The sequence below is a fragment of the Pholcus phalangioides genome, unplaced genomic scaffold (genome assembly GCF_987345545.1).
Source record: "Pholcus phalangioides strain wild (caught in Gottingen) unplaced genomic scaffold, Ppha-v1.0 ptg000012l_1, whole genome shotgun sequence".
Taxonomy (NCBI): Eukaryota; Metazoa; Arthropoda; class Arachnida; order Araneae; family Pholcidae; genus Pholcus; species Pholcus phalangioides.
In genome coordinates this window covers 15761598-15779662 of record NW_028301605.1, presented here as the reverse complement: position 1 = coordinate 15779662, position 18065 = coordinate 15761598, and the positions used below count along the sequence as shown (strand labels likewise).

The 18065-nt window shown below is 36.9% G+C and overlaps 1 protein-coding gene across 1 annotated transcript in view; it reads left to right on the top strand.

The window, feature by feature from the left end:
• Nucleotides 1-18065, top strand: part of Atg1 (serine/threonine-protein kinase unc-51-like protein Atg1) — a 104903-nt gene that overhangs the window by 44673 nt on the left and 42165 nt on the right. Inside the window, exons 2-3 of the mRNA XM_089240266.1 lie at nt 1037-1129; nt 2166-2216. Coding sequence (XP_089096392.1) covers nt 1037-1129; nt 2166-2216 — 144 coding nt within the window. The remainder of the gene's footprint in view (nt 1-1036; nt 1130-2165; nt 2217-18065) is intronic.

Below are 18065 nucleotides of genomic sequence, written 5' to 3'. Positions count from 1 at the left end.
TGACCCGTATAAAGCATGGTGGCAGCTTTGCGGTAAAACTCGCAACATGGGCAGATAAGTTATCCAGAACTATGCCAAGCACGTGAAATCAGAGTTCAGTGAACAACCCCCGATTGCGTAACTTCTCGGTTCTAGCGCTTACGCGAGTGCAAGCCAACTGTAAAGAATTTTGATGCAGTGAAACCAACTATATCTTTGACTAATTATGTCACAATGTCACAAAGGAAACAACTGTAAAGGCTTAAATCTTGTGGGCATTGAAATTGCCGAAAAGGGAAATCTTTCATTTCTTAATTGTGTTCCATTTTTCTTCTCCATCAGGTGTATTTGAAAAGCATAAATTTGTGTAAAAAAAATCTACAATTATGATGTCATTATGATATTGTAATTAAAATTATTTTATAATTAATATAAATAATTTTATAATATAATTAATTTTTTTCTTAATTTTTATTAATTTATATCAGTTTTTGATTTTAAAAAAACCTGGAATTTTTTGAAAATTTGACTGGAAAACCTAGAAAAGTCAGGGAAATTTTTTTACGAAAGTGAGTATGAACCCTGAATATTGTGTTTTCAACTTTAATTCTTTATGCTGCCATATAATAAACGTTCTTTCCATGATTGAGATTCCGTCACCCTGTAAGGCAGACCCGAAATGTTCCAGTTATTTTTCCCCTCATGAAGGGCTAGCGCCACTTCGAATTTTATTCATTCTAAAAATGGAGAAGACGAATGGAAGTTTATCTATATTATTTATATATGTTCGTATGCATATATCGAAAAGTCGTATTTTATATGTGAAGTACAATAGAAAAATAAAAATTGTTGACAAGTGTAGAAAGATAAATCTTGTTTTTTCTCTTATCAAGTGATAGTGACTTTCTTAGCATAATTTTTTAGCGAGATTAGTTATTATTGAAGATATTTGCACAAAGCCGATTTAGTGTTATGTACGTATATTTGTTGGAGATATTGATGCATTTATCCGAATGTGTGTTTCATGTGTTTACTTATTTCTTTTTCTTTTTTACAGCACCATGACCAGGTGGTGGCTATTAAAAGCGTCCCAAAGAAAAACATCAACAAATCCCAGCAATTCCTTGGCAAGGAAATTAAAATTCTTCAGGTAATATATCTTCGGATTCATGCTACAGGAACAGATGCACGTAATCAATAACACGTTCGGTTCATGTGACGGATTTTCATGCCATTTGCACGCTGTGCTTGACGAAATGGCTTTTTTTTTTAATGCTTTCTTCTCATAAATCTTCATCATGCTCCCACACGGTTTCGTCGTCGCGTTTTTTCTTGTTGCTGTAGTTATAAAGTCACGCGATAACCAGCTGACGGATCTGACGTCCATCGTGGCATTTTGATAGAAGGAAGAGTAGGGGGGGGGGACGAAAGAGAGAGACGACTAGTGGACAAAGAGTTATTAACTGCTGGACCGAGGAAATATGATGCTGGGTCATGGTCACAACCATAAAACAAGCTTATCCCCCCCCCCCCCATAAACAAAATGTACATCCATGATAAAATTTCCCCATTAGCATTTTACGTTGAAACATGTCAATTATCGAGATATTAGAAAATACGTTGCGGATTTTTAATAGAGCTATTAGATAATAAATAATTGGATTAAAATGTTCGGAAATAGAATTGGTATTCCACTATAAGCACTTCGAATTAATTCACGAACCCGCTTAAAATGTTTTTAAGCTATTCAAATACGTAATAATCTTTCGATCTCGGAAGCGCGTTAAAGTTCACGTAATACGCATTATAAGCTTTTGAATTTATGAAACACTGGCGGGCTTTTGCAGTCATCGTTAGTGTGTGTCGTAGTAGAAGGATTTCGAGATGTTTCTCTTTCTTGGATGAGTACTTAACTCCCCTACTTCTCCACGAGGACTGCCGAATTCCGCAATGCTTCCAACCTGATTTTAAATCGTAGATTATATCTAATCGAAACCTAAAATTACCTACCTTCTTTACTACCTAAAACCTATCTTCAATCTTAAAAAAAAATCACTTGTTATATAATTTGTTGTATACAGTGTTTTCAATAGTAAAAATACTGAAATATTCATACAGTGATATCTATGTTACTGTGAGTTATTAATTCTGCATTTATTTGGAAAAATATGTATTTTTATCTTTAGGAAGTCACAAAGCTTCATCACAAGAATGTCGTTGCCCTTTTGGAGTGCGTGGTAAGTATTCTATTTTTTTTCCTTCAAGCAGATAATAAATTATATGAATATCACTTACCTATTATAATTGATAGCAATATTGAAGCTTGTTAAGTTGCTTCGAAATGCTATAACTGTCATTTCAATGAAATTGATTGATGAAAAGCCTTGATTGGTTAGGAATTGTATGAATTATTGTGTATGAAAAGGCTCTGATTAGGCTATCAGAGCTTGATGAATCGGAAAAAAATTTTAGGCGCCAGCTAAATTTCTTAAATGATTTCAAAACGGTCCTAAAATAATGGGTTTTTTTTAATTTTTCCCTTTCCAATATCCTTTTCCTATGTTAAAAGACACACTGTGTCATGAAATCAGAAAATTCGGTGTCATTCGTAGACTCCAATTTTTAGCAAGCACGTACACAAAATTTTAGGTGCCAATACTGATTTTATAGTCACCATGACGACCTGGCTCCTGGGATTTGTCGGGCCTTGTTTCTATCATTATATTTATACGTGTCCTTTGAGAATGGATCATGCTTCATGATGTGTCATAATTTAGTCTAGGTAGATCTGATGTACCGGTAAACACATCTCATACTCACCCAACTGCTCTGGATGAGATATGCATCATTTATCCTTCGATCATCAATTCGTGTGATCATCAATGATTCTTGTCCTGTCTCTGTGTTAGGGAAGAAGGACAATCTCGTGTCATCGAAATACACTGCTGGCCACCCAAATTGCAACACCAAGAAAGACAAGAGATATCGCAACAATATTTATTTTGTAGATAACATGTTGACCAAGCATCAAATGATTAAATTTATAGACTTCTGTGAAGTGTGGTTCCTGCCAAAATCAGTAGCCAGAGTAGCCGCCATTGTTGGAGATCACCGCTGCCACACGCCTCGGCATTGATTCAAAGAGACTTTGGATGTGTTCTTGGGGTACAGCAGACCAAGCAGCTTCCACGCGTTGCCAAAGTTGATCTGGTGTGGCAGCTGGGGATGTAATCTGGGTCAATCGTTGAGCAACCATGGACCACATGTTTTCTATCGGCGAAAGATCCGGAGAGCGAGCTGGCCAGGGAAGCAATTCAATCTGGCGATTGACGAAGAACCTTTGGACAATGCGTGCCACGTGTGGTCGCGCATTATCCTGTTGAAATATGGCTGTGGGCAAGCCCTGAAGGTAAGGAACGACAACTGGCTCCATCACCTCGGAGATGTAGCGCTGGCTTTTTAAAGTACCGGCAATGCGTACTAGAGGAGTGCGAGAGTGATATCCAATACCGCCCCATACCATAACACCCGGTGCAGGACCAGTGTGGCGGTGCATAACGCAGCTGTTCAGCATCCTCTCTCCACGGTGTCTCCAGACTCGAATCCGACCATCGTGGTGTTGCAGACAGAAGCGTGACTCGTCAGTAAAGACAATTTCATTCCATTGTGCCGTCCACATCCTTCTTTCATCGCAGCATTGGCGGCGGAGACGTCTGTGGTTCTGCGTCAAGGGTAGACGAAGCAATGGACGTCTTGCAGACAGACCACTCTGCTGTAAACGGCGTCGAATGGTACGCGCAGACACTGGATGATGCGGTACAGACTGAATGTGCTGTGCTATGGTTCGTGATGTGGCTGAGCGATCCGTCACTGCCATACGCACAATACGCCTGTCATCACGTGAAGTGGTGCACTGAGGTGGATGCGATCGAACACGTCGGTCCGTCGTACCCTCCTGCATCCAACGATCACATATCCGCATTACAGTTGTTTGGTTACGTCCAACACGACTACCGATTTCCCTGAAAGATAATCCACAATCTCGGTAGGCCACTATCCTTCCTCTGTCGAACTCGGATACTTGATCAAAAGATGATCGCTGTTTTCTACGAGGCATAATTGATCGTTTTTTTTAAAAAAAACACAAGAAAAACACAATTGCCGTGCTTCAAATCGTCGAAATCTCCAAGCCGTAAATAGCGCTTTGAAGTGGCGCCACAGGCGCTCGTGATGTGCGTCTGCGCTGAAATTCTAATCATTTGTATATCTCACCTCCTCTAATGCATGTTGTAAATTTCATATCATTTGCATGCTTCCTTCAGGGTGTTGCATTTACGGTGGCCAGCAGTGTATATGGATATGTAGTGCTCCAAAAATCAAATGTTTCGACGTCTAAAATTATATGTAAGAGTTAGGACCAGTCATTTCTTCAAGTCAGAAAATATGCTTCATGCATTCCCTGATGCCTCACTACAGAAACATAAATAATTTATTGATTTACTGAAGCTTGTGTTTTTGAACGCTCTAGAATAAACCTTAAGTTTTTGGTTCCGAAGAGAAACTTCGCTCTTCTTCCCCTCACCCGAAGATAATATTTCTCATCATTCCTCTTTCTTGAGTGAACCTGTAGAATGGTTATGTTTCTATAGCTATTATTGCCCTCTTGATACACCTGGTGATATTCCGGAAGGGGGGGGGGATTGATATCACCCACTTTTGGAGGGAAACACTGCTTTACAAGAAATTTGAGCTGATCAGCACCGCCATCAAGACCCCCTCGTTTTGCTCAGAGTTTCAACCTCTGAGTACGTCAGGACTTCGAGTAGATATGGTTAGCACCTTACTTATTCCTCTAGTATGGGATAGGAGTTGAAGGGGGGAATGCCTCTGATCGCCAAGATGATAAATTCTTTTTGTGTGTGTATGAAGAGCTTCATTGCGATGTTTCTCGCCCCCCCCCCACTCTCTAAACTATCAGAATTATCGAACGATTATGCAAAACTCGACCGATAAAAAGAGTCTCGTCTTGGCAATCATTAACCATCAGAAAGAAAGAGGAGACCGGGAGGATCCCATCCAAAGGGTCAATGTCTGTTTATTCCGCATGTGCTTACAATGTCTAGCGTGATGTGGTTCGGAGAAGTTCATTTCTCCTAATTATAGAAATGGTCTGGGTGTTTTATTTTTTTTCTCCTTACAGCAATCAGAAATTGTCTCATCAGAGGGAAGGGTAACCGTTCATTAGGGCGTTACTATTTCGCGAGACCCTAGGTGAAAGGACGAAATTGCTATTAAAAAATGTTGATTAGTTATGCTTAGGGAGATGGCCTTTATATTCACGTGGGTAGTAGGAATGGTAAAACTAAAACGAGCACACGACAACGTTATAATGAATACAAATAGATATTTTCGCCATCTGCATGCTATCTTACTTTTACAAATAGCCTTAATTAATTTCTCAGACATAGACGGGGCAGTATTTTTGTATGCTATCATGCACGTACACCCTGTGAACATATAATATAAAGGATCTTAAATTAATATAAGACGAAATATATTTTTAAAAACGCCTGGAATGAAATCTCAAATTATTAAATGACGTCATCAAATGAAAAATTCAAGTTACAGGTTGCCCAAGTCAAGTCTCAAAATCTTGATAGTATTCGACTCAAATAGAGGAAAAATTATGAAAAATGGTTGGAATCTCGGCGAGAGAGCCTTAAAAAGTAGTCGCTCGGAATAGGCTGCTGTGCTTATATGATTTAATAAGTATAATTTGATAAAATATACTGCAATATTTTATGCAACGCATCACTTGAGATTCACAGATTTCGAAGATCGAATGTGAAATTTCTAGTTTCGTACAAAAGATTTCGTAGCAAGTTTTACAATAAGTTTTTTCCTCTCCTTCCGGGGATTTAAAAAAAGGTAATACAGTCAAACTTGGCTAATTCGAAGTTGAAAGTCACTGGAAAAAAGTTCCATTTATCCAATTTATCTATCCTGGATCTGTAAAATGACAACAAATTGCAACTTAACATTTACATAGGATAATAATTATCAATTATTAAAATTTTATCAGTTTCGAAACTTTCCCAAATTTTAATAATTTATAATTATAAAAATTGATCTTAGCTGTTACATTATTCCACTGTTCTAGAATCCGCATCACTACAGAATTTGTTGACCAGGTTCAAAGCCTGATTTACGGAAACTGTTCATGATCAATGCATGATAAATTTTGCTTATCATTCTAATACTCTATCAAGGAAATATATTTTCATTAACGTATTATAATTTGAACTTTCCGATACGTTCCATACTCTATGACGACAAAAAGATTCGGATTTTGAACATTACACCTTGATCTATAGGAAAGCACAATCGGTATCAAGTGGTACACATTCTCTATGCACTCCAGCTGCACAATATTAAAATTTGCATTAAATTATATATACATATATCAAAAGAATAGAAGAAAAACAGAATTTTCAAACTTTTTTATTAGTCTTTATGAATTTTTTTTAGTCTTTTAAAAATTTTTGTTGTTTAACAACTTGATCGAGAAAAGCAAAGTCTGGCTTCTTGTAGAATTTTTCCAAACTAAATTTGCTCATACAAAAATTATGGATTCCCCCCCCCCCCAGCTTCGAATTATCCAAAAACTTCGAAAAAAATTCAAATTAAACAAGAAATTGAAACATTAAATTAGATGGAAAACTCAAGGGGAGTTCTTAAAAGTTCGAATTGTCAAAAATTCGAACTAACCAAGTTCTACTCTATTATTTTGCTTCCCTAGGATCTTATAACCTTGGGAAAAGTATGTTTATTTTACACTATCTGTTTTATGGTACGCTATTGAGTAAATAACATTGTTTTATCTCACACAGTATTGTCCATTATACATGAATTATTATACATGACTGACATTTTTAATGACTCAGTTTAATCCCAAAGATTTTACTGGGAAAAAAAGGATCTAAAAAACCCCCATCTCTCAAGTGCTAACATCTTTAAAAAAATGAAAAAAAAAATGTGTCAACGGCAACTTATGTTCCTGGTTCACTCGTGGTTCAGTGCCTATCAACCACAAATGTAATTCATATTTCTATTCCTGGGGGAATATATGCTTGTTGCTGTTCTTAAAACCTCCGCACGTGCATCTGGTGAATTTGTTAGATTCCGTAATCTCTCTCTCCTGTGGCAATCTCATGCCAGCTGTGCTATATGTTCGCTTCTTCAAGCAAATGAAGCCTATCAAGTGCACAGAAAGATTATGGCCCCGATCGTATTTTTTTCCTCTCAATCCCTCTCTGGAACTGCTTCTCGTGCACGCTATTTTGGTTTGGCCGTGGCTCCTTATTTATTTTTCATACTGAACCGAGAGGTTATTGAACGATAGATTTTTTTCTCTTTCTCTCACCTTTTTGTTATGTTATGCTAGTCGATAATTCGTAATAATATGATCTGGATGAAAAAAAAGTTCGGTCGATATCATAATAGCCGTAGTTTTTTATTTCTACCGCATCGGGCAGTTTTTTTTTCTCCTCCAGTGCGCTCAAATAATTCCCTTTCTGTGTATGATTGAAATATGAGGGTCCTAAAACTAAATAAGGGAACTAAAACTAGAGTTTAAACTCTAGTTTTAGTTCCCTTATTATGTGAGTCAAAAATTTTAGATCTGATGAATTTTAGTTAAGTCTTAGTTGCACTATCGACGGAATGCGCTAGTACGGGAATATAGGAAATAATTAACCAAAATGATCATGGTCATTGCGGTAATGAACCCGTCTCACCAAATGACAAGGCGCATGCAATCGTAAACAAAACTGCTATTGTGTCTTAACTATAGGTATGGTTTTGCTAACCTTTTGCGGTCCTATGTCGACATACCCCACCGTCGCCATGATGGCCGGCTGAAGTTGGTTTTCTGTGATTCCGAACATCGAGGCGCAAATGCGAACCTTTCTCCCCGTTAAAAAGTCCCACCACAGCGAGCAAAAGGCCTACAGAAGTACAATTATTCAATCATTACACTTAACTCAGAAAAATTGATAGCAGATGGCAGCAATACACACAACAAGCATTACACAGAAACAAACTTCGCGTTATGTTCACAACATGTGCACGCACGTTACGGCATGTATCAATTCGTTAGAAATTCCGTAGAGGAATGTGTACGAGGTGCGTGTACGGTTGAGTAGTAGTAACCATGGCTCACACCCCCTTTGAGTAAACAGCTTATGTCCCCCATGGGTGCCATGGTTGACTTTTTGGTTTTCGTTGAGTAGTAGCAGTGGTCCTATGTCGAGGCGGACTCCACAAAATTCTACATCTGGAAACAGCAGTACTTCATTGTTACAACGGTCCTTTACGATAATAGGAAGGCTGTGTATTTGGCTTCTTGGCAGAACTCATAAGCTATAAAAACTGCAAAGGGACAATCTTCCACGGTCCTTCCTCATTGCGGGGAAAGCGCTATGAGTTAAGGAAGTTGAGGAAAGAGTTAAGGAATAATACAGAGTGCTAACAGAATCGTAGCCACCTACCTATTGATTGGTTGTTCCATCTGTGCATGGAGGCTCATCGGACCTAGGACGCATATTTTGTATTCAATTCTCATGGAGCATTGGGGGTACATTCACTTTTTTTTCATGAGCTGTGATATTCTCGCGCGCGTGACTCTCATCCCATGGTAGAGGTTCTTAACCATGGGTCATTGAAAGATTTCAGGGGTGCTGTGAACTTTGAGAAAAGAATTAAAACGGAACCCAAGAACTCCCTGATTAAGAATCCCGGCTCTAAGATGTTACCTTCTGTACATCCTTGCTGTTCTGTTTTTCTTTCCACTTTGCCACCAGGGCGGCCGAACCCCAACAATTGCTATAGTCTTAGTTATTGATGCATTTGATTTCCGGATACTCGTATTAAATTCCTTTTTGGAGAGGAGGTAAAGGAATATTCTTTCCTATTTTCACCTGCATTGCCAGACTAAAATGCAGCCACGTGTTATGATCACTAGGCTGCTTGCAGTTTCAGTAATCACATGACTTAGGTAAGTGCAGCAACCAAGTGGTCGCAATTCAGTGAGTGTTCAGTGTATGTGCCTACGTATGTTTAGCATAGGAGGATATCTACTAGGAGTTAGAAGAAGACGCAAAAATGAATCATTTGAATAAGAAGCCAAAGTTATATGATAGAACAAATCGAACATTTGAAATGAAAATTAGATTGAAATGTACATCGCTAGGGAATGGTTGTTGTACAAAATTCTAAATTGGTAGTCCCGAAATGCCAATATATTCAAAGAAACGTTCCTCAAACGAGATGGAGTGATGAGAGCAGAATGCTGGTGAGAATTAAGTGGATGGAAAATGCATCAGACTGTGGAAAATATAAAAAATAGACTGGCATCCCACGCTGGAGTGAAAATTGGGTTACAGTGAAATCATTTCTAAAACACCACCCTATCTTATTTTTGATATTTTGGTAATTTGTTTGACTTTGTTGGCAAACAAACTACTTGTTGAAAGTGGCTTCCCGTTCGCCCACGTACAAGGTAGAAACTTATTTTCAGTTATTTTTGTCCATTCACACGCGAACGTGCTTTATATATATATATATATATATATATATACAGGGTGATTATAAAAATAACTATCCCGACATATGGGCCCCTAACTATCATACCATTCACAGAAACTGAATGAAATTTTGGCATAAGGTATTTTGATGTATGCGCTCAAGAATGATATGGAAAACAACAGTGTCACTCTAACAGTTACGGTTACAGTGAGAAAATATCAAATGGCAACACCAAGTTTTTTGTATTGGAATGCGATCTCCATACTGAAAAACACTAAATAGCGTTCGAACGGTAACTGTAGCATGAAAATCACCGGCGGTAGATAGGCTAAAAGTGAGGACAACCAATAAGGAGAGAGAAGCGGCATAAAATAAAGCATTTTATTGAGTTTCACAAATTTTCCACATGACCTTGTGGAGGACTAATCAGGCTGGGATCTCAGCCGAAGAAACGGTGTGACGAATGAAACGAACATTAATGCTCTGATGCACGGCAAAGTCCTTTTTACTTTTTCCTTGCCTAGCTCCGAGGATTTTCGTGCTACAGGTGCCATTCCAACGCTATTTAGTGTTTTTCAGTATGGTATGGAGATCGCATTCCAATACAAAAAACTTGGTGTTGCCATTTGATATTTTCGAAATTTTCTCACTGTAACCGTAACTGTTAGAGTGACACTGTTGTTTTCCATATCATTCTTGAGCGCATACCTCAAAATACCTTATGCCAAAATTTCATTCAGTTTCTGTGAATGGTATGATAATTAGGGGCCCATATGTCGGGATAGTTTTTTTTATAATCACCGTGTGTGTGTGTACATATATGAGTGTGTGTGTGTACACACACTGGGATCTGTTTCGAATTGGGTTCATAATGAAATTGGTTTTTTTCCCTCCCTCTTGTTTTGTGTGGCTGAATTGCGTATTCTATAAATCGTCTCCCTTATGTCAGAAACATGAATATGCAAATTTCAGAAAATTGAGAAGTGACGTTTGAATGTTACTCTACCCATGTTACTTTATGAATGTCATTTATTAAAAAATGTTTGGTAACGTTTTTTAATAGGGAATACACATTTGAGAGTTTCTGGCAAAACGTAGATAAAATAAGATATCCAATCAGCTGATAAACCCAAAAAATAGAAATTTGCATTTTCATGTCTCTGGGATAAGGGGGGGGGGGGACGATAGTTATTTATGATACAGAATTATATTATACATAAATTTGTTTGGGGACTTAAATTCGACGGTAAGCAGAGGATTCTGTAGTTTTGCGTGTTTCGCTTCACCTCTGCTTTATTTTGAATAACTTAGACGGCACCTCTCTGAAGTGAAGTAATTCATTGATTGGGAATCACCGGCAAATTATTAAATTCAATATACTCTTATTCCCTGAAATATTTCGTGGCACACCCTTTTTTTGGAAATCATTGCGTGCATCACGGCCATATCCTAGATTCGAGGATATTTTGGGCAAAGAGGGAGAAGAAATGGTGGGAAAAAATTATAATAGAACGTGAATCCATAATTTTTCTGGGGGGGGAATCTGCCTTCGCTATTTTTTCCCTTGTACTTTCCCGAAGATTTGTGTGCCTAGCATTTCTTACACATCAGCTATATCGGAATCTCTGTATGAACTTGATGGTCACCAAATGGAATAACGGGCAGATCATCATCTATCTTATAGTCAGACCTCGTTATAATGCATTTCAAGGGACTAAAAATGTGGTCCTCTCTATCCCATCAAATAGAATTCGTCTTACGTACGGAACGTTACCAAAAATTTCATTCCTTATAGCTTGAAGTTTGTTATCAGCGTATTCATTATATTGGGGGGTTGACTGCACAATCGTTAGTCATCTCACACGGTCAATAACACGAACACGTTTTTTGTGTAGAAACCAACCTAAAAGTGACCTTAACATCATATTCCACCGCAGTCCATCTGTAATACACACAGTAGTAGTATTTTTTAACGTACAAGAATTTGGTTGCCTACGATTTTACCCATTACCTTATAATTGCTTTACGTCTCATAGTGGTCCAAATCACGAAATTAGGTGGGGGTGGGAATCAAAAATGAAGTTTTTGCATCGGGAGACCATAATAAAGAGACATCTGATGTATCTTGAGGGATTGTTTATTTTATGATGTGTGTTGACATCGGAGAGCATCGAGAGACAAAGTAGGGTAATACTCGCTCAAAAAGGATTTTCGCTGAAATGTGATAAGAAACTTAATTTTCTTTAGCTTATTACTTTTGATTGTGTTTGAGTGGAACCACAAAATTCTCTTTTTGCCATTCATTTTTTGTGTTCCTTTTCTTTTCGATTCTTTGCTTTTCCTGCTGTGCATAGAATATATTATTTTTGAAAATGGTACTTTTAAAGTTTTGCTTCTTTTTTGAGTAATTTTAAGCACAAAAGTGACTTTCGAAAAAAAGTTCATCTTTGTTCAACAGTGAAACTTCTTTTTGGATGTGTTGCATGGTCTGGGTGAACAAGTATTGTATGATTCATTGCTGCCCCTTTTTTTTATAATAAATTTTTGAGATTGCCTTACATGAATCGCATACTGCTAATGGTGGATTGGACTTGCCTTTCAGAAATTCTAGTGTTCTGTTTATCAAATACATTGATGAAAAGTCCACTCACGCAAAATTCAAACACTGCCTTAAATTTAAAAATATTAAATTTCGTCGAAATATAGAAACGTCTCATAAAAGTCACATTTTAGAAAATTGAAAATCATGCAACAAGACCCTAACGTGTTTCGAAGAGAGGAATTCGTCACAATCGCAAGTAAATTTCGTTAAACTATGGAAAATACTTCATAAAAATCAGGGTATAACTCAGAAAATTTTCCAAAGCATTGGCTTCAAAACAAGAAACCTAAAGTATAAAGTATTTTTAAGAAGCACAGAGTATGCGAGAAAGCATCGCTATGCAGTACTTGCTAATGCCAGGTCATCCGACGAACGCACGAGTAAAAATTTCACCACCTTAGATAAATTTAAAAGCAGACTCGTTGCTGGCAATTTTTTTTTTTTTTTTGCAAATTTTTAATTTGTAGAAAATATTACACAAACGAAAATTAAATTTAAAAGGAATGAACAAATATATTTTAAAAAAATGTATTTTCATTATTTTTAAATAACTCGTTGAGGTTTTTGTAAATTTCTGTTCGAAATTCCATTCTAACAAACATTAAATAAAGTGCTCTGAAAAGAAATATTTTAACCGTGGTATTCTGTTTAAAAAAACTTTTGCATCACCATTTATTTACATATTATTCATTCTGAAAATGAGAGATGTGCTATTAGTTTGAGTAAAACTAACCAGAGACGTAACACATACCAGTAATAGTTGAAAAAATTAATTTAAAAAATGTAATTTTCGCTTTAAACTGCAGAGAACTGCAAGAAAATAGATAACATGGTAATCGTGTTAGAATTATTTTAAAATTATCGAATGGCACTAATATTTTTTTATACTTCTGAGCAGGTGCGGACTATGCTTCTGACTTGGATCAAAAATAATTTTAAAAAATATATGCATGAGTTTTTGAGAAAATATTTCTTCCTCCTAAATTCGCTATATGGACCACTGTGTGTTTGTCCCGATGACACCCCAATTCAACTTCAAATACTCGTACGGTAAATCCTGAATTGACAAAATTTCACATATGCGCGCGCGCGTGCGGCCGCACCCTTCGAATATAATCCGAAATGGATGTTTCATTAAGCTATAGTTATTTCGTTTTTAAAACACACTAACCGCTCTCACATGGTTCCCATCCAGATACTGTAGTAATAAAACTCGTTTATTTATATAAGATGTAATTTTTAGAAGTTGCAGTTATTATATGAGTAGACGACAAAAATGATCTAGTTCACATGGGTAGAGTCCGGGTGCTACGAAATTTGCACAGATATAGCATCAAGTCCTCCCTCTAATTTTGTTACTGCATGGACGATTATGAAAAGTATGAGTTTTCCCCGTCTTAAAAATTAACTTATCAATGGACAAATTCTCTGCAAGATGCAGATGGAGTTCCTTAACTTGAATTTCAACGGTTTCGAGTTCCTATGATAGCACTGTGTGATTTCTAATCATGATGTCACGGCGCTTGAGGAACTCAAGATCTCAAGTAAGGGCGTCACACGATACTTAAAATGCTAATTTCATTTCCAATATTGCCTTGAAATTAAAAAAATGTATAAAAAATTTTTGAGAATCCCGTGGTTTGAAAAGTTGATTTTTTGTTTGAAGAAATTTCGGATTCAACAGACAAACAAATACAAATACAACGCCACAACAGGCAAATTGCCCAACGAGGTGGCTGACTTAAGAACATCATGGATCCCCGAGCCCTACCTACTACTGCTACACCACACATGCACCCCTCCCCCCGCGGAACCCCCCAACGAATCGGTAAATGCGGGAATGTGCGTGTACGTGTAGTGCAACCTGACGTATAGTTTGTTTCTGTGTAATGCTTGTTATGTGTAGTGCTGTCATCTGCCCCCAGTTTTACTAACTATGAGTGAAGTGTTATGGTTGAATGATTTACCGTTGTAGGACTGTTGCTCTCTGTGGCGAGACTAACGGGGAGATCGGCTCGCATTTGCGCCTTGAAGTTGGGAACCACAGAAAACCAACTTCAGCCGACCACCACTGTGGGGTTCGAACCCGGATCCTCGCATCGCGAGTCCGTCACTATAACCACTCGACCACCACAACGTTCGCTAATATTTTTCTATTAAATCGGTTTGTGAAGCTTGTTCTCGAAATAAACTAAGTCCAAAAATATCTTTTATTCTAGCTTGAAAACAATATCTATGAACATTCCAAATAGATTATGTCCACATTTTAGAAATAATCGATTTTTGGACTGTGAATTTTGGACACATGATGTAATAAAGCGATCAAAGAAATATGATGGCAGATGTGAAACTCAATGTAAGTGTATATAGTGTTACGAAATGGTAGCCAGTGTAAACAAACAAAAATAGTAGACTAAAGCCAATACACGTGCAACGGGTGAATGCCACGTTTCTTCGGAATCGTTATCGGATGCGTTTTTTATTCGACCGCATTCGAGGGGTTTTGAGAAATATTATTGCCGTAAAGACATATGTTAACTTGCTGATAGAATGGACTTGTGAGCATTATCAGTTGTGTGCCCGCCCCCCCCCCCCCGCCCGTGATTGACGTAACATGAAACTGCCTGTGTAATTTCAATGTAATGCCTTGTAATATTTTTATTGCTATTCGAAAATATGTAGTGTCTCAAGAAATTGCATTTTTTTCTGTTAGTCTGTTCATTTTTTCTCTTCTGAGGTTTCGAATTGTGAGTGTGTGCATGCAGTAAATATGAAAGCTAGTGGTAGTTACATATAAAAATAAATATGGGTCCTCTTCCATCAGCGAATACTTCTACATGAATTCAGCTTTACGCAAGATGGGACCAAGGATGAGGACCTCAGAATTTGGGCCCTTTTCCAAATCGTCCACAAGAAGAGAAGAACGACGAACTCGATTCGACGCATCAAGAACGTTGTCGTCGTCCTCTCTTTCTAAGAAAGACAGAAATCATCTGCTTCCTCCCTCGTATTAACCTCTGACTACTTTCAGGGTAAATGAAGTTGATGCTATATTTTGCCTGTGGATGGCACAGGAAGAGAATATTAGAGATAAAAAAAGTTCGTTTATACTCTTATGTAATCATAGCCTTTCCAGAGGAGAGAGAGGTCACTGCCATTTTTAACTTCTAATCCGGATATTATTTATATTTTTCAAATGAAAAAGACATCGCTAGTATCTGATTTTAGGTATATCCTGGTTATGTGCAAATCTAAATCAGTTGTGGTCAGACTTTTATCTATCGTTGTACTCAAATGGGGAAACATCTAATTTATTATTTTTGCAGTGTTTCTTGAGACTTTTCAAATAACCAATAACGGCCATATTCACCAACACAGTTTAAACTGCAATCGCAGGTGAAAGAATTGAAGATCGAAACGGATTGGTTAAATTGAGGATTTCAACCAATCCGTGTCGATCGCTAATCGTTTAACCTGCGATTGTAGTTTAAACCGTGCCGGTGAATACGGCCCTAAGTCCCATACATTAAACGGAATTTTATTGTGAAATTAGCCAACTTCTCTACGCAAATTTTTGACCAAAAGACACCCGGTCTCTATCACTCACGGTAATATATGTTTATTCGTTCAGTCCAAATCCTCAGAATTAGTACAGTACATAGTTCCTTGGAAACATCGAGAAAAAAGTGAAAAATTGCAAACATTGGTGAATACATGAGAGGAAATAATTAAACAAAATGCGGCATAGGACCTGGAGACCGGGAGAGGTATTTTTACAAAAAAATAATAATGACTGACTGATTAAACAAATACACACATGAATGAAATGAAAATTAAATGTTTAAAAGAATACACATGCATGTTAAATAAATGAAGATCAATACATACAGTAGCAATTGGCAGTTAGAAAATTAGTATTCAAAAGTTGACAAAAAATAAAATAATTATTATAATTTTTTTTAATTATACATCTCTCTCTCTCTCTCTCTCTCCTGCGCCATTCAATATTTAGCGCTTATGAGAGTGAAAAAAAATCAAGATTTTCTTCTAAGAATCTAATAATCCTATGTGGTTCACTTTCCATAGTATTAACCGCCTCTGAAATTGAAACATATTAAAAAGTATTGAAACCTGATAATCTTATTCACAAGAGAATTACATGAAAAAAAATCTGATATTATTTGTTTACAACAAAATATGCAGGAATGTCTAAAGAGTGATCAACGTTTACAGACCAAATTCAGTCGTGCGTGCGGTAAATATTTCTAATATTGCGAAGAATATTATGATTTTTTTTTTCAAGTAAAACTTTGGGGGGAAAAAGTAGCATATCCAGATATTTATAGAATGGGTGGAAATACACAGTTTTTATATTCGTGATCGTCTGTTGTGAGATCGGGGCAAAACCCATTTAAGATGAGATGTTGCAGCGCGAATTCAATGTCATATTAATCGTAGGTGATATTTATATCACAATGATTTCAGCATATTTTCCCATGGTCCCTTGTCGCTTGCGGATTCATTTGTACATGAAAATGACAGAGCTGACTAGCACTGGCTGCAAATGTTGGATTTTCATACAGGGGCAGGTGTGATTATACATTCTATATGTTACAATAAATGTGATAAATCGGTTACTATGCATACTTGCCAACTGTTTCGGTAAGTTTGATAAAAAAAAGTCATTACTTTTACCGGCGAATATGCATAATACCCTAGTGTAATTGGTGAATTTGATAAATATGAAAAAAAATTCAAATGAATGTGTGATGAATTTAGTCAGACCCCGATATAATAACAAATTTCACGATCGTACTCCGATACAATACATGCATGAATTACTATGTATAATATATCATATGTACGAATTTAATTATTTATGTTTAATCATGTTTATCAACGCCGTTACGCTTGGGTACCATGCATAATCACCGATAAAAGTGAGATTCAGGGAAATTTATCATTAATTATTTAACGAAATACTCGGCGACTACGCATAATAGCCGGATTTATTACATTTACCGTAACATATTTATATTACCGCCAGTGAATTCTAATGCACTCGTCATACAAAATATGTGACCACAGAAAGTGGCACCTGTTTCATATCAAACCTTGTGTAGTAATTCGATCGTCGCTTTGGCTGCTCCTGATCTACATGGCTGCTTCTACTACTATCACTAATTTTAAAAAATCTCTTGCCACTAATTACAGTAGTAGATCTAAAGCCGGGATAACACTATAAAGTTCTTTTATAAAACAAAAAATCTAACCAATAACGCGTATTGGTTACATTCGAGCGAATGTATCAGCTTATTGGTTGTTTTTTTTCAAGTTTTTTAAAAGATCTTTTATCAAACTTTTATAGTGTAATACCGGCCTAAGTGGCGATGTTTTAAATTATCATTTATACCGTGCGCCATATTGGAGCAGTTTTGTTTGCTGCCGCTGTTCTGAGCTCAGAGATTCCTTTATACTCTAATTTACCTGGATCCCGGGACCCAGGTTATTTGAAAAATCTGGGTCCCTCACGAAAAAATTAATCGTGAAAAAAAGTATGCCCTCCACCCATAATTCACTGGTATATCTATGAATGTTTTCCATCGTGTCCCCTGATTGATCACTTGCTTCTATTGCTTTGTTGAGACAGAGCGGCGGGACATGTTCTGGGTAGGAAAAAGAGGTAACTCTATGAATCAAATAATTCATTTATAAAAACACATGAACTATCCAAAGGATCATTTACTTTCATTGTCTACTAGTAGGAAAAGCTTGCAAAGAAGCCTATTAACACTGAGAATTAGACATTTAATTTTTATTACATTAAATTTAGAACATGTAATAAATTTAAAACAAATATACAGTCGATCTCGCTTATAACATTCCCATTTAGAAAGTT